The 22,815-nt window shown below is 39.2% G+C and overlaps 1 protein-coding gene across 2 annotated transcripts; it reads left to right on the top strand.

The window, feature by feature from the left end:
- On the top strand, positions 1-22,815 carry CCDC174 (coiled-coil domain containing 174). 2 transcript variants are annotated; one of them, XM_051982938.1, is made up of 11 exons: positions 1-129; positions 7,978-8,082; positions 8,657-8,757; positions 9,711-9,769; positions 10,778-10,958; positions 14,613-14,708; positions 15,099-15,232; positions 15,625-15,719; positions 17,795-17,927; positions 19,381-19,521; positions 22,309-22,815. In XM_051982938.1, exons 1-11 carry the CDS (start codon positions 88-90, stop codon positions 22,590-22,592), a joined length of 1,371 nt encoding a protein of 456 aa, XP_051838898.1. In that variant the 5' UTR covers positions 1-87; the 3' UTR covers positions 22,593-22,815. The 2 variants fall into 2 exon arrangements, with proteins under 2 accessions (XP_051838898.1, XP_051838903.1); XM_051982943.1 differs by having other exon boundaries at positions 2-129; positions 19,384-19,521.

Raw genomic sequence — 22,815 nt, 5'->3', positions numbered from 1 at the left:
CCGCCTGTTTTTTGACTGCTCAGGAAGAGAGAGAATCCCGACTTCGGGGTTCTGGTGGTTCCGGGGCTTCGCAGGGCGTCGGTGACCATGGACCGCAGGAAGAAGCCGCTGGACGTCGCGGCCTCCTCGGTGAGTGCGCCCCGTCCAAGGTCCCCTCCTCCATCCCGAGCCTCTCCCCCACCGTGGGGAAGCTCCGGGCAGAGCAGGGGGAAAAGCGCGACCTCGCCTCAGTTTCCTCATTTGTAAAACGGAGGTTTTGGACTAGACGTGGGATTCTTAACCTTTTTATTCCATGGACACCCCCGTGGGCAGTCTGAAGAAAACGTGAGCCCCCTTCTCAGAATAACTCTTAATAACGCTAATAACAAGTATAATGTTCTACACGGAATAAAACACAGGAAACCAAGTTCGGGAAACGCAGTTAGCCAAACACTTGTAAGCCAAGTTCCGCGTCCCCGAGGGCCCTCCCCTGTGCGACGCCCCAGGCCTCCGTCACTGATTGAGTAAACCCCGCCTTTCTCCCGGGGGACCTTACCCCGGATCTTGGAGACTGGGCCACTCCGCTCCCTGATCCCGTAGCCCTGAGGGCTGAGTTGGGGTGCAGAGTCTAGACTTTAACCCTTCTATTTGCCAGCCCCAGCTGATCTCCCAGGACGGAAGACACTTCCTGACTTACTTATTCTCGGGTCTCACTTTTCATCAGGGGTTGGAAGTTACTCCCACCAAACGTTGCCGCCACCACCTTTCTCCCTTCCTTCGGGTTTGCTTCACCTCAGTCTGTCAAAGCCCTGAAGGATCTTTGAGGAAAATCAGGAAGTCAGATTTTTACTAGGAGAACAGCCATGGGGTGTGTCTGTGAGGGAGTATTTGCGCGAAGGTGTGGAAGAGAACCACACAGAAGAAGAAGGTAGGATGGACTCCATGAGATTTAGGACCCTTTGAGCTCTTGACAGCTCGGAACATGTAAAAGACTTCAGTGGGCTTTAATTTTGTCCGTATGGCTGTTGACATGTAAGGTTGATTAGATAGTCTCTGAGAGTTTTCCAACTAAGAACATTTAACCTTTCTAAATTTAGCGAGGCTGGACCTTGGGCAACAGCTATTTTCCTTCCATTACTTGGGATGGACATGACGGTTTTCCATTTTGGCAAACTTGTCACATTAGTTTGCTCTCCACTGGCATGTTTAAGAGCTGTCTCCATACGGTGATGACGTTCAAAGAATGGTTTAAATAGGATAGTGTAAATGCCTTATTTATTCCAAGTGTTGATATTATGTTGGCATGAATCTTTGGACTCCGTCTGGTCCTTCCTTAGTATTAAGGAATGGATTACAGAAGAGGGAGTTTCCTGAGCACTAGGAATATTTCTCACCTAGAATATTCCAAGATGTACATGTTGCTTGCCAGTGTTCAAGAAGATGACCACATATTGAGGATGTTGTGGGAATTTTTGTTTATTCATATACGGTTTGGACTAGACTGTTTCAGCCGTCCCTTTCTACTCAGAAATTTTCTGACATAATTTGTGATGCTATCACAGAATTTCAGAGCTGGCAAGACCTCCAGAGTTCAGCTTGCCTGACCACACCTGAAAAACAATCCCCTTAGAACATAGCAATAACTAATGAAAAACTGCCTCTGGAGGCCCTTTGTGATAGCCAATATCTTTGTTGTTTTTTTTTTTTTTAATTGAAGCTTTTTTATTTTTAAAACATATGCAAGGACAATTTTTTCAATATTGGCCCTTGCAAAACGTGGCTCTCATCATCACAAGATCATTGGAACTGGCCTCAATCATCTCATTGTTGAGAAGAGCCACATCTATTAGAATTGATCATCGTATAATCTTGCTGTTGCTGTGTACAATAATCTCCTGGTTCTGATAGCCAATATCTTTGAGAAGTTTAAGCTGGGGCTGGCAAATAGAAGGGTTAAAGTCTAGACTCTGCACTCCAACTCAGCCCTCAAGGCTACGGGATCAGGGAACGGAGTGGCTCAGTCTCCAAGATCCGGGGTAAGGTCCCCCGGGAGAAAGGCAGGGTTTACTCCGGGGATTCAATCAGTGATGGAGGCCTGGTGGGCGTCGCACAGGGGAGGGCCCTCGGGGACCCGGAACTTGGCTTACAAGTGTTTGGGTAACTGCGTTTCCGAACTTGGTTTCCTGTGTAGTTCCAGTTTTTCCCCACCCCCTCCCCAAATGGCAAATAATCCAATATATGTTAAACAAGGTAGAAATATATGTAAATTGAATATAGGCATACAAATTTATATAATTATCTTGCTACGCAAGAAAAATCTGATCAAAAAGGAAGAAAAATGAGAAAGAAAATAAAATTAAAGCAAAAATCAATAATTTTCACTGTCCTCTTTCTGGGTATAGATGGCTCTCATCATCACAAGATCATTGGAACTGGCCTCAATCATCTCATTGTTGAGAAGAGCCACATCTATTAGAATTGATCATCGTATAATCTTGCTGTTGCTGTATACAATAATCTCCTGGTTCTGATAGCCAATATCTTTGAGAAGTTTATACTCACATAAAGCTTAAATTTGGCCCTTTGCAACTTTGATCTTTGATTCCTAAGTCTGTTCTCTGAGGCTAAACAGAAAAAAAAAAAAAAAAAAAAAAAAACTAATCCCTTTTCCATATGATAACCCTTCATAAACTCAAAGATAACTACTATGTTTCCATGGTAACTTCTAAACAGATTGCTTTTTGCAGATCCTCCAAAGCATGAATTCAATGCCTTTTATCAGTCTAGTTGTTCTCTTTATATATTCTCTAGTTTTTAATACCTTTCTTGAGCTTTTTGCCTAAACCTGGACAGAGTATCTTGTGATCTGAAGGAGTCAAAGTACCACAGCGTTATCACTTTATTCCTCTCTCCATGCCCAACATCCCTCCCATTGGTTTTTTTTGACTGACATATAATTGATTCATTAAGCTTTTAGTCTACTAGTGTTAAACCTCCTGAATTTTTGTTTGTTTAAAACTGGGAGAAATCTCAGACAGTTATCTAGTTGGGCTCATTTGTTCCCTAGGTAAGGAAATTAAGGCCCAAAGAAATAAAATAATTTGCCCATGTTCAGTAAATAAGTAGAAGATTAAAATCTTAAACTGAAAATGAAAATTTAATTAGGATTAAAACTTATCTTTTTTATTTCTATTTCTTATTTTCTATGATCTTAGGTTAGTCAAAAGTTCCTCTAAGCCCTTCTTGTCTTAGCTTTTTAATGTATGATTCAAGTAGAGAGGTCCTTTTTGTAGTTCAGATTACAGAGTAATAAGTCAGAAAACACCTCAGCTACTACCTTATCCAATCTGTGCTTGAAATCTCCACTATTACATCCCTGAAAAGGAATGAAAAGGCTTGAAAGTCTCCAGTGGCATTACCTCATAGATTCCACATTTCAGTCAATCAGTAAGCATTTGGTAAGTGCTTGTTCTATACTATCGTTTTTCCTAAATGCTGATAATGCAAAGAAAAATCAAGAATAGCTCCTGCTTTTAAGGAGCTTCTGTTCTAATGTAGCAGGCAACATGAAAATCTTAATATACAAGATAAATATAAAATCAGTGGAAGGGATAGGGGGGAACCTGGGAGGACCTAGAAAAACTTATGCAAGAATAAGGCCTTTGAGCTGTGTCTTGAAGGTAGCTAAGGGCTCTAAAAATGTGATTTTGGAAGTAAAAGCATTCTAGATACCATGGGAATAGCCAGTACCAGCTAAAGAGGTGTGAAGTAAAGTTTGAGAAACACCAGGTAATCCAGTCAGATTGTCTCAAGTGCGGAAGGTCATAAGAAGGTTGTAAGAAGACTGGAAGAATAGGAAGTGACCAAGTTGTGATGAATTTTATATGCCAAAAGACTCTATATATGATCTTGGAGGTAAGAGGGAGCCACTGGAATTTATTAAATAACAACAGGGATGTCATGATCATAAGGATAGCTTTCAAAATGGAGAATAGATTATGTGGTGGGGAAAGACTGAACACAAATGACAAATGTAAAGCGTTATTGTAGGAGTCCAGGCAAGAGATGATTAAGGCCTGAAACAATGTAATGACTGTGAGTATAGAGAAGGAAATGCCTAAGAGAGATATTGTAGGAAAAGAAATGACAAGATTTGGCAAATGATTGGTTATTTTGGGTGAGTGAGAGATTGGAGTTGAGGGTAATCTTAGAGTTGGGATTAGCTGCAGTAATAGTAGGAAAGTTGGGAAGAAGATAGGGTTTGAGGGGAAAGATGAGCTCTGTTTTATCACCTGAGTTTAAGATGCCTACTGAAGTCCAGATATTTATGTCCAATAACAGGCTGGTACTTGGGAGAAAGAGAAACTAAGGATGAGTAAGAACATCTAGGAAAAGAGAAGTAATCCCAGGACAGAACCTTGGGGATATACTCCATAGACATGACACGGACGGCTGTCCGGCAAAAGAGACTGAGACAAAGCAGTCAGCAGGTAGAACAAAGAGAAGTAACCATGAAAACCCAAAGGAGAGAGAATATCCAGGAGGAAAGAGTAGTTAACAATGTCAAATGCTGTAGCCTTGGATTTGAGGAGGCTCAACCTCTGGAGGGTAGAACCTAGAAAATCCCAACAAAGTTCAGCTCCGGTAAACAGGTAGGGAGGGTCATGGATTTCTACATATAGTCTGGAGCCTAGATTCTCACAGCATAATATTAGAAAATAGAATCTGAAAAATGAACCTATTGAACTGAATTACCTTCCCATTCCTTTCCAATTCTAAATCTTGTGATGCTTTCTAAGTGTCATTTAAAGGTATGATTATGCCCTTGTGATTGAAGAATTTGTTGTAGGGAAAGCATAAAAGAAAAGGTGAAAGCTTAACATCTGTAAGGAAAATTAGATTCTGAAGATGAAATTGTCTTTTACTCTGGAAAGTGACATTAGAGATATTTTTTTTCCCAAAATAGAAACTGATTGTCAAAATTAAAAAAAAAAAAAAACTTTTCAGAAGCTCCTAAGGATAGGAAAAAGATGTAGATGAAGATAGAAAGGCAAGAGAATATGGAATCCTATAAGTCTTGGAAAAGTCCTTTGAGTCCATTTGTTTAATTCCCTTATTTTGCAAAACTAAGCCCAAAATGTCATGTAATTTACCCAAGATCATAGAACTATTTAGTGATGACACCAAATGACTGAAGCCTGGGTCTTCTGATTTCATATCTGATTCTTTTTCCACTACCATGTTATCTCTAGTCAACAACCGCATCAGAGATCTCGTTTATTTCATTAGCCACTCTCAAGTGTATTTATTTCATTTACTTATTTTAAATGTTTTGATGAATATAAAATCTCCACTAGTGGACATCATAGCAATTAATATTCTTTCCTGTGGGGTTTTTGTTTATGTTTATGTTCTTCCACAACTCTTCCGAATAGTATCTGCCTAATGCATTAAAAGCCATTCTCTTGATTTTTTTAAGCCTGTAATGAGTAGCAGTGGAACACTTGGGTGTCTTTTTGTTATTCTTGCCATATCAGAGCATGGTGTTGCATAGAGAAGAGCTGGCCTCAAGGAGCCAGGAAAGCCTCAGTTCACATCTCTCAGTGCTCTAGATAATTCTAAAACTGGAAGTTGGAGCAAAAATATCACTTTACATTGATAGAGGGAATTTTTTCATCTAGAATTCTATGAAATCTGAGCTTCTGTTCCTATCCCTATATTTTCTAGATCAAATATATTTATTCATGCCACTTCTTAGACACAAGCTGTCACTGTCTCACTAATGTGATATAGCCTACTTATATTTGCTAGGGATTTCCCCATTGTTTTTTGGGTTTGATTCTTTGAAAAGCTTGGTTTTCCATGATTTAAAGTCATAGAGGATCACAAAGACAAAGATAGTTTTAAAAAATTGTGCTTGGCCATTCTCCATTTGATAAATGGTCAAAGGATATGAACAGACAATTTTCAGATGATGAAATTGAAACTATTTCCACTCGTATGAAAGAGTGTTCCAAATCACTGTTGATCAGAGAAATGCAAATTAAGACAACTCTGTGATACCACTACACACCTGTCAGATTGGCTAAGATGATAGAAAAAATAATGATGAATGTTGGAGGGGATGCGGGAAAACTAGGACACTGATGCATTGTTGTAAAGTTGTAAACGGATCTAACCATTCTGGAGAACAATCTGGAATTATGCCCAAAAAGTTAGCAAACTGTGCATACCCTTTGATCCAGCAGTGTTACTACTGGGCTTATACCCCAAAGAGATACTAAAGAAGGGAAAAGGACCTGGATGTGCCAAAATGTTTGTGGCAGCCCTGTTTGTAGTGGCTAGAAATTGGAAAATGAATGGATGCCCATCAATTGGAAAATGTTTGGGTAAATTGTGGTATATAAATGTTATGGAATATTATTGTTCTGCAAGAAATGACCAGCAGAATGAATACAGAGAGGCTTGAAGAGACTTACATGAACTGATGCTGAGTGAAATGAGCAGAACCAGGAGATCATTATATACCTCAACAATGATACTATATGAGGATGTATTCTAATGGAAGTGGATTTCTTTGACAAAGAGATCTAACTCAGTTTCAATTGATCAAGGATGGACAGAAGCAGCTACACCCAAAGAAAGAACACTGGGAAATGAATGTAAACTGTTTGCATTTTGGTTTTTTTTCCTGGGTCATTTCTACCTTCTGTATCTAAGATATACTGTGACATATTTAACATGTATAGGACTGCTTGCCATCTGGGGGAGGGGGTGGAGGGAGGGAGGGGAAAAATCGGAACAGAAGTGAGTGCAAGGGATAATGTTAGTAAAAATTACCCTGGCATGGGTTCTGTCAATAAAAAGTTATTTTTAAAAATGATCATAAATGAATTGATACCATATTATAATTTCTTTTTTTTTTTTTTTGTTACATAAAAGGGGAGGAACTTAAAGGAAAAGTGAGCATATATTATAAAATTAAATTTGAAGTTCCAATTATAAAAAGTTGAAAAAAAATTGTGCTTGGTATAATTTTTTTCCCCCATCATCTTCAAATTCCTTTCTGAATACTTCTCCCTTATGCAACAAGTCCTCTTTTGTAACAAGGAATTTAAAAGGGGGAAGCAATTCAGCAAAACTAACATATTATCAGAGGTTGATACCTCTGATAAATGTGATGTTTTGTGTTCCTAGTCCCTCACCTCTGCTGTGGTCAAGTTCAGTCATTATATTCAGCATTGTGTTGTTATTGTTATTCTTTCCATTTCCATGATGCTTGGTTTGTGTTTGTTGTCTCCTGACTCTTATCTGTTTGTATCAATTGAAATATGTATTCTTGTGTATCTCTTGTGTATAATCATTTCTTATAGAGCAGTAATATTTTATTACATTCATGTGCCACAGTTTGCTTTGATATTCCCTAATTTATGGTCATCTACCTTGTTTTTGGTTCTTTGCTACTATAAAAAGTTATACTCTGAATATTTTGTTGCTTATATGATCTTTTTTTGCAACTTTGACCTTGGAATATATAACTTGTGAGATCTGTGAATCTCATGTAATTGGGTCACTTCATAGCGCCACCTACAGTTGTTTTTCTACTACTCTATTAGTATCACCTTGCATCTTTTGCCATTTTATCATTTTGTCGAGTATCAAGTCAATCTTCAGAATTATTTTGATTTTTATTTTTCGTATTCATTAGTTGTTTGGACCACTCATATACTAGTTAATAGTTTTTAGTTTGAGAACCTTATTATTAAAATGAGTTTTGTGTTAGGGAACTTCTTGAGATCTTTCTGAGTGCTCCCCAGCTTACTAACAGCACCCTACCTGCTCCACCCAAAATTCTTATTGAGTTTGTCCAAGATATATATATATTTACTAATGGACTAAGAGTCATTGAGCTGTCCAGATAACTGCATATGGTATTATATATTCATCTATTTGTGTTTTCACTTGTTTAGAGATGATTGCTTTTTATTTTTGTTCTAGTTAGTAGACCTTAAGGCTGAACTTTTCCGAAAACAAGAAGAATTCAAACAAGAAAAACTTCTCAAAGATGCTGGAGTTACAGGGAAACCAAAATCAACCAACAAGGTAGAAATACAATATTTATTAATTACCTACAGGTATAAAATTTGTTGCAACAACAAGTATTATTTCCTGAACCCAGATGGTAGAAAACAATGTCTATTCATGTTTTATTATCAATAAATAGCTTTAACATAATCTCAGGGATAAAAATCCATTTGCTTCATTATACTGGACAGATAGCAAATGGGAACAACAGAATGACAAAAATGTAATGAGGAAGACTATTTTAAAAGATTTTTTAGTGGCTTCAGATTTTAATAGTTTAGCTTCATTTATGTTGTTAACTGTGTTCAGTGAACATTGTTCTTCAAATATGTCATTTTCTAAAATTAGAGTACTCAGTGAGGCTGTAATTAGGGAATAGATTAATGCTACTAATGATACTATGTGACTGTATAGAAATTTTTGTTAACACATCAATGACTCTGAGCTCCCACTATATCTGGCACCATAAGTTTGTTTTTTATTCCACTGACTAATTATTTGTAAGTTGTTTTCCTTCTGTGGCTACTATGTAGTGATCTTACTGACAGTCATATGTTGATTTTGTTGTGGATTTTTTTTTTTAATTCTTCAGAAACCAAGTATCTGGCATAAACAAAATGCTGGTGTTTCAGAACGGGCTGAAAAAGATGCTGAACAGAAGATTGAAGAGCAAAAGACATTAGACAAGTCAAGGTGATGTTGTACCCCAGGAAATGTGTGTTTTTGTCACCTTTGAGGGAGTTAGGCATTAGACAAAGTAGTATTTAAAATCATACCACTAAAATGGGTATCTCCAAGAAAAAGGAGATTCTTTTGGTTGCTCCCTAAATTTTTCTACCCTTGAATCAGCATGGTTTAAAATTTGAGATCCTGGTTCAGTTTAGTTGTGGCAAAAGACTCTTGGACCATCTACCCGACCTGATCCTGCTTGCTCCTGCAAACAAAAAAAAAAAAACAAAAAAAACAACAACTCACCAGAATTAATAGAGCAATCAGTTCAGTTTTTGGATAAAGTGCCAGTGAGTTGTCTGATCTTAATTGAGTCCTAGATGATAAGTAGAGAGGCAATATGCCATAGTCTAGACTGCTGGAATAAGAGTGAAAGGATCAGCCTGACTTCCCTTAGCTTTGTGACTCCAAGCAAGTTGCTCTAATTTCTCTGGACCTAAGTTTCCTCGTTTGTAAAATGAGGCTAATGACCACCTGTGGTGCAATCAGCCTCACAGAATGGTTGTGAGAATCAGATGAGATAATGACTACAGAGTACTTCACACACTATAAAGTGATCAGTCTGAGTCAATTCTAGATAAACTTATTGGCAAGAGCAGATTGCTCATACCAAAAGAGCATGCTTTGTAATGATAAACTCAGGGGTGATGAGACATCAGCCCACAGGTGACCTGAGTATAGCTTCCTGGCAGTTAAGGCTATGCATTAAGTACCAGTAATTTGCCTTTCTCCTGAGAAGGCTTGTTAGTGGGCCTATGGGCACTTTTTCTGAAAGATAGAGATAGAAACCTCCCATGTCCTTGACATTAAGTGCCAGTTGTAGTTCGGCAACTTTAATAACTGTGAATTTGGGTTTAGTTTTATGGTCCAGAGTACTATTTTTTTTTTTTTTTTTAACATTTGTTTCTTCTCTTTAGGGAAAAATTAGAAGAGAAAGCCAAATTGTATGAACAGATGACTAAAGGAGACTTCTTAGGTGAATAAACTGAGAGATGTTGATGTGTTTCTGATTCTTTCCTTTCACTTAGAACCCTTTTGAAATATGTATTTTATTTTTTAACAACAGTACTAATAGGGAAATAGCTGCCAAATGTTCATAAATCCATTTGGCTTTTGTTATTTGCCTTCTTCTACACATACACAACAAAAGGAATTGAATAAAATCATCCATATTTTTTGGCCTCTGATTCCATGCATGCAGTCAATCAAAAGTACCTATTATGTGCCAGGCATTGTGATGAGAACTAGGAGCACAAGTACAAAGAGGCAAATAGTCCTGGCTCTGAAGGGGTTTCCATTCCCCACCAGGTGCTGTGTCCCACTCAGGGAAGGTTTCGTGCAGTGTTTCTCTGGGCTTATACTGCCTCTAGCCCTTTGCATTATTCATAAAAGTCTGAATAAATACTTACTGAGTGATCGGATTCCTATGACTTTCTTAAACTTTAAATTTAATATAGCAAAATCTCATACAAAACAGTTTAATGAACCTGTTTATAAAATAGATCAAATTAGGTCCACCACATGCTAAGTGATGTGATTCTTCCTATTCTCAATGTGAATGTCTTGTACAGACATTATCAATTTCCCCCAAATTGATGCTGTCCTGCATTGGTTTGTCTCTAATACTTTCTGTCTTCTGTCATTGGCCCAATGTTTCTCTGAAACTTTCCCTTTGTGCTCTCTAGCCAATGACATTCTCACTGGGCATAGAGCCTTTCATGAGTCAGTCTTTATTGACAGGACTGGACAGCTGTGGAATCTTAACAGGCCTTTTCTTCAGTGCTTTTTAAAACAGAAGTGGAATTGACAGCTAACTATCAGCCTGTGTCTTTGTAAGAGCACACCAGGAGAGGGGCAAGCATTGTTTGTTGAAACTGCTAAGGGAAATTTTGGCCACTGTGGAGAAGAATGAAACTCTTTTGTATTGATTTCTACTCGGTGTATTCTTTGATGTCACATATCTAAAAATTATTTTTTCTCTCAGATGAGGAAACAGAAGATATGTACCTTGTGGATTTCACACAGAAGATTATAGACAAACGAAGAGAAATGCAGGCCCTAAACCTGAACAAAGAATCTAAAGAGGCTGCAGGAAAGGAAGAAGATGGAGATGAAGCTCTTTCTGAAGCTGATATACCTCCTCCCCAAGACCCCAGTGAAGAATGGTTTGTGGTATTTAGCTACTCATATCGCATGTCATTCTCTTTTTCCCCTCTCTTCTCATGATGTTCTTTCAATATCATGGCTTTCATTGCAACCTTACTCGTTCCTCCTAACTTTTTTCACCTTAGAATTCCTTTGTGAATGAGTCTCTCAATCTAAGTGAAATTAAGACTAGAATGGGTAATTACAGAAGTAAACATGTCTTCCCTTTGTATCTGTCTACCACATATTACATAGCTTTCTACAGCAGTTTTGCACACAGAAAAAAAAATGTGTTTTGAAGAAAAAGCAAATACAAAAGTGATTATTTGGTCAGAACTAGACTGTTCTATTCCTTCTACTATGGGTACTGCTTTATTTCTCTTCTTTATTGAACTATCACCATTAGTAGATATCTTTTCCAGACAATGAATGCTAGCTGCAGTTATAAAATATTAATAATGTATAGGTCCTTGTAGAAATTAAGTGGAAGTTTAAAAAAAAATCTGAAAATGGATCAGAAATTGCATTCTTTTTTTCCTTAATCAAGTTAAGTCAAGTTGTTTAAAAAACAAAAAAGTTACATGAACATAACATGAATTCGAACATAAATTCACATGAACATAAACAGTTATCCCTTACTATTTAAATTTCACTTTCCTAGTTTTTTTTTTTTTTTACATTGATGTAAAAACACAAGTTTAATGTGTTTTTTTCAAGGGGGATGTTGCTGTTTTGGAGTACATTTTGTCAATTAAACTTTAAAATACTTACCTTTGTCTAAAGAGCTGCTAAAAGGAGATGCATACTATCCAACAAGAATTATGGTGGGGAAAACCCCAGCCTGTGGTATTGTCCCCATTCTTTTCCCTTTACTCAACTATTCTTTAATCCTCTTCTGTGTCAAAGCCCTCCAGAACCATTCTGCCCAGACCTGCTCTCATTCTCTTTGTCCTTCTGTACCTGTCTCTGCCTCTTGGCTAACATCCCTCTCTTTCCTCTCACGACTGACAGCATTTAACTGTACCAACACTCATTTAATTCCTGGGATTCTTCGCCATCTTTTCACATGCATATCCCTCATTTCCTCATTTTGATTTTATGCTTCTTGAGGGTAGATAGGTACAGTTTCCTATCTCCCTGTGACCAGCAGTTCCTCATAGAATCAGGATTTGTTGATTGAACAGTTGGTTCAACTAGTAGTAACTGAACTTCCATTCTCCTGGAAACTCTTTTTCACAACTTCCCCAGGAGTGATATTCATCACAGAAACCTCATCTGCTTTGAAAGTTTTAATGCCATTGTTCTTTTATTAATGCCATATGATCACAAGCAACTTTCAGTGATCTGAAGAGTTTGGGGGACAATTGAAGGTGTCGCATGCCACCATATGGCGAAAGGAGCTGCTTTACCAGCATTTCTGAACGCCTTTTTGTTTTTAAATTAAGCTCTAGAATTCTAATTGCTCATAAAAAGTACTCTGTAGTTAAGTTCCAGGTGGTGGATAATCTTTCAGCAGTGATACTGTAAATAATGATGAAGGCCATCTGGCAAGATCTTTTTTTTTTCTTTTTCCGTTTATTCATTAAAAGAGGAAACTGCTTAGACAGTTAGAGGGTTTATTTCTTGTAGTAATCAGCTTAGGGCTGCCATGATGAATTCTCATTCTGTTTTTAATTCATGGTTTGAATATTGAGATCTTAATCTGAGTATTTGCTACAAACATGTTGGGAAGAAAGAACATTTAAAGAATTCAGAGCTGCATCCCTGAGTATGTATAGAGCATAACTTTTTAACCAGTTAGTGAATCCGTAAGTATTGATTGAGGTCTTGCCCTGGTGTAATAGAAGCCCAAGATTAGGTCTTAAAAGATCTGGGTCCCAGTCCTGACTGTCCCTGCCAGCTCTGTGACCTTCTATGAGCCATTTAACTGCTGGAAGTCTGTTTCCTCCTTTGGAAATTGAGGAAATTGAACTAGAGTCTGGTCACTGGGTGATCTCTCAGGCCCTTCCCACCTCTACCTTCTGGAATTCTGTACTGTCCCCAGCACTGTCCCAGCTGCTCCAGAATAGGCACTGACCCGGCCTCAAGGAGGGCATGCCTGAGACCCTGAGGAGTTTGAGTGACTTGCCCAGAGGAGCAAGCCAGTGTGTGTCTGTGGCAGCTATTGCACCCAGATCTCTTCTCTCGCCATAGTTCCAACAACCTTGTCTCTGCTGAGATGTAGAACACAAATGTCACACAAGTTTAGGGAGGGGCTTGGGGCAGTGGAAAGAACACCAATTCTAGGTTAAAGGACCTGGATTCAAATTTTGCCACTGAGAATGGCCTGTATGACCTTTGGCATGCTACCTGAACTCCTCAGACTGCAGTTTCCCTGTCTGTGAAATGAAGAAGATGGGCCAGATCACCCCTCAGGCCCTGCCCGGCCCTGTGTCTGTGCTCCTAGAGAATTTTTGTCTTTCACAGCTTTATAATCTTTTGAAATTTTCTTTTTAATCCTGTCAATCCCATCATAAATCAAGTTTAATGTTTTCAGTGGAGATCAGTTTATCATTGTAGGAACCTGGAGGTAGGAGATTGGATTCTAGCCCCAGCTCCACCACTAACTGTTGTATGGCTTTGGCCAAGTCTTGCTGAGCCATCTTTTCTTCATCTGTTAAATAAGAGAGTTTGATTTGGTGATCTTTTAAGATCAGCTTTGAATCAATTGTGCAGTGATCAAATTGTGCACCCCAAAATATATAAATATATACATACACTGATACACACACACACACACACATCATATATATATATATATGATGTGTGTGTGTGTGTGTATCAGTTCTATTTTAAAATTTTTTAAATTGGTCAAAAATAAGAAAAAAGAGCCAGAATTAAAGGAAGATAAAAGAACTTGTTGTCCAAGAAGTTTTTAAGGATACTAAGTATTGCTTTTCTTTTTCTTTTTTCTTTTGCTGAGGCCGTTGAGGTTAAGTGACTTGCTCAGGATCACACAGCTAGGAAGTGTTAAGTGTATGAGACCAGATTTGAACTTGGGTCTTCCTGACTTCAGGGCTGGTGTTCTATCCACTGCACTACCTAGCTGCCTCTGAATATTGCTTTTTAATGTCACAACTTAAAAAATAATAAAATCCTCTTAACTGTGTAAAAATGGGAAAGCACTGATTCAGTAATAAACATTAACCCCATCCCTTTGTAAAATACTTCCTTTACAACAGTTCAGTGCAGGTGATGATGCTAGTGTTATTCCCACTTTACAAATGGGGAAACAGGCTCTCTGAGATGGAGTGTTTCCTCTCTCCTAACTCTAATCCTGGGACTCTCCACTGTGGGGAAGAACATGTAGCTTAGAATAAGCTGATTGAAAACTTTAGGCATGTAGAATTAACTTAAGCAAGTGAATGTGACAGTTTAGGAAATTTATATCCATCCTATTCTGTGCTTGAGCAGTCTTGAAGTAACAATATTTGTTAAAAATTAGAGCTATAAGAGACCTGATTCTATAAAACTTCTACACATGAGATTAGTATATAATAAATCTGTCGTGGGTCAGCTTTACATTTTGTTTGTTCTTTTACCACATTTTCTTCCCTAGCACCAGCTTCCTGGTTTAGAAAGGCATAAACCTGAAATCACAGAATCTTGCTGATGATTATTTTTTCTCCTTTCAGGGTCGATTATGTGGATTCTTTAGGCCGTTCTAGACGCTGTATGAAGAAGGATTTGCCAGGCCTGATAGAAATGGATAGAAATCTTAATGGAAAGCTGTAAGTGTACATGGAAGAACTATAAACTGCCTTGGTGGTACTAAAAATAGAAATTTCAATAGCTACGCCTCCTCTTCCAGCCTGACAAAGCCATTGTGTGACATGCTCTGCTGTAGAGCAATGAAGGATAATCTTAGAAGGAGTAACTGCCCTCCGAGCCTTCAGAGGTTCCTCCTCTAGGACTCCACGGCTTAGGGCCCATCTGGCTCTAAGTCTGTGTCTTGTCTCATGAAGTGTACAATGCCTTAATCTCACAGCCCTGTTTGTCACCTTTCCAAATGAAATGCTTTCTGGGAACTCCGAATTTATCATAAGAAAATATTTCAGCTCTGAATTGTGGCACAAAAATTTGTATTTGAATTATTCTTGTTTTCTTATTCACTTAACTAGATATGTTACTGACAAAACTCTGTTGTCTGAAGATATGAGAAGAGAGCTTCAGCGACAACAGTGGGAGGAGGAAGAGAAGGAGGCCCTGAGCAGACCAGTAGGACCTGTTCACTATGAGGACATTCGAGAAAATGGTAATGTTTTTATTGACCTTTATCCTGTTGAACTGTGAATGGAATCGGGCATGGGAAGGAGAGAAGACAGCTAATGTCCTGTTATATTTATTTTATTGCCCTTAAAAAGTGATCAAGGAGTTTTGTAGAAAATCTTCTAATCAGAAGGAAGCCTGTAGACTTGTAACCTTAGAGAAATGGGAAAGTTCCATGGTTGCAGATTAATATTGGTCTCTATTGTATCTCTTCGTTTTTGTAAGCAATATTGATATTAGATATAAAATTCTGTTTGTTTTTTGTCTTTACTTAGGCACTGGTCTTTTCCTTTTTGGCTTTATTAGGAAATTGAGTGTTCAATTTGAACCTTCATTTAAATCAAGAAAGCATGATTTCTTCTTTGGTTTTTATTTCAGAGGCCCGACAACTTGGTGTTGGATATTTTGCCTTTGCCCGAGACAAAACACTGAGAAACAAGCAAATGGAGACTTTAGAAATGCTACGAGAGCAGGTATGAGGGCCAGAGCAGACAGCCAGGTTTCTGTGGGCAGGTTTTCCTTCTCATTTTGCTGGGGGAGCATTACAGATATGTGGGCAACTCAAAGAAAGATCCCTAGCCACGGCCTCTGTCACATGTAAATGTCCCAAGCTGGCCCAGGCTGTTACATTTTCACTGCTTACCCAAATAATCACATCTCACGAGAATACAGAGGAGCTTTCCAGCCACTGTTGGTATCATTTTAAAGAGAGCCACCTGTCCTGAGCTAGACTTTCCTCCGCTCACCTTCTGAGCCGTAACACCCGCTGCACAGCACCACTTGGCCAGGCTTGCACAGAAGTTTGAAATGTGAAAGTGACACCGACGGTGACACAAACCAGCTGATTGGTTGGAGTTTGTTTTTAGAATGTGATGTGAAGCTGGTGGGCAGTGCCAGGTAGGGATCCAGTGACCACTGCTAACAGGTGGGGCAGTTAGGATGTGTGGCCAGCCGTCGTCTGGGGCCCAGGGAGGCAGCTATGCGTGTGCAGGACAGTGGGGGGTCTTGGGGACCCTGAAGCTGATGCAGCCTTGGACTCCGTTAACAGAAGTATTTTGTCTGGAGGTGGGTGGGTGGCCAGCCCCTTAGGAGTAAGGGACCATTCTGGGGTTCACACGTGGGAAGGCTTGGGGGGAAATCGCCAGGGTGGCCTGGGGAATAAATCACGCCCCATAGCACACCCTAGACCTAGCAGACCGAGGACAGCTCTTTTTAAATATTTGAAGGGGGGGATAATAGGGACAAAGGGAGGCTGTAGCACATCCTAACTGGGTAGATTTAAGAAAGTTGCTTAGACCCCCTAGTTTCTGCCATAAAATAGGATGATATTTGAACTATCGACCTCACATAGTTGTGATGAACAAAACGTTAATCAGAAGCAGTGTGTAAAAAAGGGAGACAAATTTCAATATGATGTAAGGAAAAACTGCTTAATAATTAAAGTTCTTCAAAAGTGGGTCCAGTTGTGTGTATGCATGCACGTGCACACACATACACATTACCCATGTCTATGTACATGGGTGTGTGTATACATACATATATACACACTCATTCACACATATCACATATATATATAGGTATCTACACATGTGGACCCGCAGACTGTTCTTGCTTTAAGTAAATGGGCCATTCTGCAGATCTACATAAAGCAAATTTTATGCAATGCTTGTGGAGGTAGGGAAGCAAGGGAGGGAAAAGTGGAGGAAGGAATGAAGTCAGTACATAGTTCAAGGACATGTTGGGACTGGAGAAAGAGAAGTAAGAGCAGGAAGAGACACATGGGAGCCACAGCCAGCCACCACATGGGGATCTGGCTGGAACCAAGAAGAAAATCCACACTGGAGCAGACACATGGGGGCTGGACATAGAGATAGACAGGAGAGGACAGGTAACATGGGGTCATGAGACACGTGTTCAGGTGGGATGGGGCAGGTGGAGTAGCAGACCTGCCAGCCAAAGGCTCAGAAGGTGGCAGCAGGGGCGGTCTTCCTGGGACCATTCTTCTGTTCACTTGGAAGGGTTTGTCTTTTTTCTGTGTTGGGGTAGGAGATCACAGAATGCCAAGCCAGGAACAGAAAAAAAAAGAAAGGGAAGGAGGGAGGGAGAGAGCACAGACCTAGGTAGTAAAATTAACATAGGTGTTTTGGGGGAATGCAGATTTCTTTCAGAATTCTTTATGCAACTTCGAAATTTGTGTAATACAAATTTACATAAAGTAAGAATTGTCTGTTTAAGAGTTAGGGTGTGCACGTATGTGCACACGCACACACACGCACAACATAGAAGCCAGATGACCAAGTTTTTTTTAGGGCTATTATAAAGATTTTTTTTTTTTTTGGATACATGATACATTCTCTGTGGTCCCTTTGACTCTGAAATTTTCTGTTTTATACCTTTGCATATGAAAGTTGAGTATGTTGATGAATACAATTATCTTGTGTAATCTGAGTTCTTTTTGGAAGTTTTCAAAAGATGAAAATAGTATTTCCTCTAATCATTTAAATGTAGGCTTCATTTTTAACACTTTAAAAAAAATCCATTTATTCAGACTACAGACCAAAGAACCAGAAGGGAAAACATCAAAGAAAAAAGAAAGGCTTTGCTGGAAGCCAGACTTGCAAAACTGAGGCAGAAAAAGATGAAGAAGTTGACGGGTGACGGGCCTGCAGAAGAGGCTGCAGGTATGTCCAGTTCTGTATCTTTGAGCTGTAAAGGAAAAGTTTCAGTGTTTTATTGAAACAGTTGGTAAATGAAACGTCATGTTAGAGTTTCTGAGAAAGGAAACAACTTTTTTTTAAAAATTAATAATGTAGAATAAGCAAAGTTGAAGATTCATTTAAAAAATAAGGAAAAAAGTAAAATTCTCAAACATAGCATTAGTCACTATGGGGAAATACTGATATTTTAAAAATAAGTAAGTTTTAACAGTGAACATTCCTTTATAATCAACTATAAAAAGCAATCTGAGTTGTATACATTTAAATGTGTAATTACAGTTTATATTTTGATTAATCTAATGGAAGTCATTAAATCAAATGGAAGTCATTTGTGACAGACTTTTACTGTCACTTCAGTGCTAATTAGGTAGAACGTGTGCATGCACACGTGCATGTGTGTGTGTGTGTGTGTTTCCACACATATTTTACTCTTGTATAGGCTAAATTAATTCCATCCAGCTTGGACAAAATTTTGGGGAAATTGTAGGAATTTCAGTAATTTCTTATCATAGTAAAAGTGGCTCCATCCCTAGGCATGCCAAGTTCTCCACAGTTCCTAAAGCACTATCTTTAAATACATATTATTATGTAGGGGTTTGGTGAGGAGTCCTCACAGTGTTACTCCTCCTCCTCCCTTTCTCCAAATGAATAGAGTGAACCCTATTCTAGGGTTCTTTCCTTTTATTTCCCCACATAAGAAAAGGATAGAACCATATCCATAAATTGGGGAATTATTGAACAAGTTCTGGTTTATGATTGTAATGGAGTACTATTGTATAATAAGAAATGTTGAAGGAATGGTTTCAGAAGATCTCTGTAAGCAAATTCAGAGTAAAATGAGCAGAACCAGGAGGTGATGCAGTAGTGATGATGATACAGCAATAGTGTAGTGATGATCAGTTGTGAAATATTCAGTTCTTGATCTATTCCAAGGTCCTAATCAGTTCCAGAGGACTCATAGTGGAAAATGCTATCCATTTCCAGAGGAAAAATATTGATAACTCTGACTGCAAATGGAAATATAATTTCCTCACTCTCTTTATTCGTCTTGTACTTTTTTGTGATATGGCTGATACAGAAATGTTTTGGATGATTTCACATGTATAATTGATAACATATTGCCTTCTCAGTTGAAGGGATGGAGGGAAAGAATGTGGAACTCAAAAAAAATTTTTAAGAGAATGTTAAAAATAAATAATGGTTTTTTAAACTTTTTTATTTTAAAAAAAGAAAGGGTTAGAACTAAAAGCTTTTGGTGTCAATGAATTATTTGAGGAATTTCTGGTTTGTTTTTTTTTTTATCTTGATATTAGTATATTTGATTTTGTGAACTTTTTTCCAAAGGGATAAACTGATGTAACTTAAATTTTATAATTATGTTGTGCTTTCTACTCCTTCCTCCCTCCCCCCTCCCAAGCAGAAGTGGTGATTGGGCCCCCTCCACCAGAGCCAGAAGTGCCTCCAGCTGCCCCAAGGAGCAAAGTGGAGGTCCTCATCCAAGAAAGAAAAGACACCAAGGCAGGTGTCCCTTACGTCCGAGAGTGGGACCGAGGAAAAGGTGAGAAGGCCGACGGGAGCCTCATGCTTCATGTCGGAGTCACTGGTCTCTTGGGGGCACTTTGGCCCTGCGTGGTCTCCCTCTGGTTGGGCCCTGCAGCTTCTCCGGAGCTTTTGGGGAGCTCTGCCAAACCTCCAACTTAGCTTCTTCTAATCTTGGGGACCTTCTAGGCCCAGAAAGCCAGGAAACAATGCCAGAAAAGGAGAATGCTGCAAAATTAGACCATTCCAAGAAGTCATTTTAGGAATCATTTAATTCCTGCTGCCCTCCTGTGGCAGAAGCTCAGCATAACAATTGCCCAGGCTTTTCCAATTTCACTTGCTGATCTTGGCTTTCAAAAGACTGTTGGAAGGCCTCAGTGACAGGTTTAAGACTCCCAGCTCGTTCAGATGAACTTTGGCTTCCTTCCTTTTTCTGTGGGAGCCTAGCCCCAGGCTAGGGGTCACACTCTGGGGCAGCATTCCTCCCTGGCGGATGCCTCTGGTCAGAACTATGTGTTAAGTCCCTGAGATCACACAGATTCCATTAGTGAGAGCCAAGACTACAATGGAAGAAACTGTTAGAAATAAAAATGGAGCCTCAGAGCAGTTCCCACTTTAGACTTCTTTACTCTCAGGCACGGTTTGGCCTGTGAAACACCTGTCAAATAATAATGATGGTACTTGAGGGATTTCAGTCTCTTTGTAAATACATCAGAGTTCCTTCTTGCCTTAATAGACAGCTAATGAGTTACCACAGTCAGTCCTCTCGTGGCCCTGTCTGAGCTTAGCTGGCTCAGACCTCCCCAAGCTCCCAGCTTCTCTGTCTGGCAGGGCCTGGATCTCAGGGATCCCACACCCAGGTTTGCCAATACCTCTATGCTGTGACAAAGCACTGGTGTAGGGCTTTGGTTTTCCATGCAGATAATAATACAGCGCGTTTTCTATTTTTTAATAGTTATTTTTGTTGTTCACTTGTTTCAGTCACTTTTCACTCTGTGACCCCATTTGTGGTTTTCTTGTCTAAGTAAATGGAGTGTTTTGCCATTCCCTTCTCTAGATCATTTTACCAATGAGGAAACTGAGGCAGACAAGGGAAAATGACATGCCTGGGGTCACAGAGCTAGGAAGTGTTTGAGATCAGACTGGAACTCCAAGCCCGGCATTCTATCCATTGTACCTCCTAGCTGTCCCAAATATTTTATTGATATCCGCAAATATATCCCACTCTCTTCCCTTCCCCAGCAATCTGCCCTTTGTATCAAAGAATGGGAGGGGAGGGGGGAAGAGGAGGAAAAAACCATCCATCCATTCTGCCAAACTAACCCATCAGCCCAGTCCAGCTGTATTCTGTGTTCCACAGCCCTGGTCCCACGCCTTGGGAGAAAGGACCTGGCACACAGCAAGCACTTAATACTTGTTGCTCTACTGGCTGTTTTCCCTTCTTTCTGCTGGGCCTGTCATGGCCAGCATTCAGTCTCCTCATTTCTCTTCCTTCTTTTCATTGATGTCGTTGCTGCCTCACATTTGACTTTCTGGCTCTGATTATTCAGCTTTGCCCCCTGAAAGCTCCATGGTGTTTGTGACCTTCATGAGCCACAGGTTATTGAGCCAGTCCCAATTTGGGAAAGACTATGTTCATACCCCTCCGCTGCTACAGAAACGCTGCTATGATTGTTTTGGTATTTATGAGACTTTTGCCCTCTTTCCCTTAGATCCCCACTAGTGTGGAAGTTAGCACTGGGATCTCTTGATCAAAGGGTATGGATGTTATAGTCAGCTTCTTAGCAAATTGCTTTCCAGAATAGGTGGACCAATTCACAGTTTTACCCACAGTGCAATTAGTATTCCTGTCTTGTGGCAATCCATCCAATGGTGATTATTCTCATGTTTTGTCTTCTTTCTAAATCGCCAAGTTCATTGGCCCTGGCACATCGTAGGTACTTAAGAAATACTGGCACGTGGTAGATTTTTAATAAATACTTATTGTTTGATCAGATCATAGATGTAGAATTTGAAGGGCCCCAGAAGCCTAATATGAGTCTAAACCCCTCATTCTACAAGGGATGAGACAGAAGCCCAGGGAGGTAGGTTAAGTGACTTGCTGAAGCTCACACAGGTAGAAGAATGTTTGTAATGGAATTGGGGCCCAGATGCTCAGATGTCAGGACCAGTGTTGCTTAGTTTTGCATTTCTCTTATTTTTTAATTTTACTTTTTTGGGGGAGAAATTTATTTTTTCCCCCTTATCATTAATATTTTTGAATAGTCTCTCATTGTTAATAGTTTGCATTTCTTTTGGAATTGTCTCTATCCCTTGAAAATCCACTAAACTCCCTGTCTTGTGTTAGTGTGCTTTATACTTAAATATCAGATCCTCATAGATAGTTAAGGCAGCAATTGTTTTTCCCCAACCACTTCCTTTCTTAGCTTAATTTGCAGTTTTTAAGAGCAAGAGGTTTTTTTTTTTTTTTAATTTTAATTTCTTTTTTCCCAAAAAATCTTTTTTTTTTTTTTTTTTTTTTGAGAATGTCTCTATTTCTCATCTAGTAAAAGATTTCTTCCCAGCTATACCTGTGAAAGGGAGCCAATCTGGTTCTTAAGATGTTTCAATGAATACCTTACGTTATTATAGCTACTTATAGTTTATAGAAATTCTTTGTAACGCATAATCTGATTAGACAAGTTATGTAAGTTTCTGGATTCTAAAATTCCTTATCAAATTCCTTTTGAGGTAAAGAATATTTCATAGTCTTTGGGGAGTAAAAGAACTCTTAAAAATTGTTGTCTTTTTTCTTTTTTTTTAATAGAATTTTCTTTTGGACACTGGTCAAAGAGGCAATCAGATCTCAGGGCTGAAAGAGATCCTGAGTTTGCCCCACCATCGGATTACTTTTCTAACCAGAAGAGAACTGGTAACTTCAGTGGCCAGCCTTGGAACCGATCTGGACCTTCACATGACACTTCGGGACTTGGCTTTAGCAAGAGCAATGAACCCTCCTCCCAGACTTCCCCTAATTACCCAGGACGAGCCCCCAGCCCCCCTTACCAGAGTCTGGACGATATGCTCTCGTATTATAAGCAAGTAACATAAGCCATTCAACATCCTTAGACTCCCTCCTTCAGGAAGAACTTGACTTTTAAGAATATTGATTTCTGCCCCCTTGCTTTTTCTTGTGAGGTGAGAGCTCCTTGTTGTCATTAAAGAAATGCAAGTCATGAGAATGCTGATACTATGAAACACCCTAGGAATTCTGCTGCTTTGGGGCAGCCTGGTGAATCACTTTAATTGGATTAAAGTGCTATTGGAATTGTAA

Source organism: Antechinus flavipes, chromosome 1 (genome assembly GCF_016432865.1).
Source record: "Antechinus flavipes isolate AdamAnt ecotype Samford, QLD, Australia chromosome 1, AdamAnt_v2, whole genome shotgun sequence".
Lineage (NCBI taxonomy): Eukaryota > Metazoa > Chordata > Mammalia > Dasyuromorphia > Dasyuridae > Antechinus > Antechinus flavipes.
Note: the sequence above shows the minus strand (reverse complement) of the source record. Positions and strands in the feature narration are given on the sequence as shown.

Excerpts from the sequence above, each read along its gene's own strand:
- CCDC174 (XM_051982938.1), top strand. The coding sequence starts at position 88 with ATGGACCGCAGGAAGAAGCCGCTGGACGTCGCGGCCTCCTCG. Across the intron at positions 10,959-14,612 it reads CAAGACCCCAGTGAAGAATG|GGTCGATTATGTGGATTCTT; the intron begins GTTTGTGGTATT and ends TTCTCCTTTCAG. Across the intron at positions 14,709-15,098 it reads AGAAATCTTAATGGAAAGCT|ATATGTTACTGACAAAACTC; the intron begins GTAAGTGTACAT and ends TCACTTAACTAG.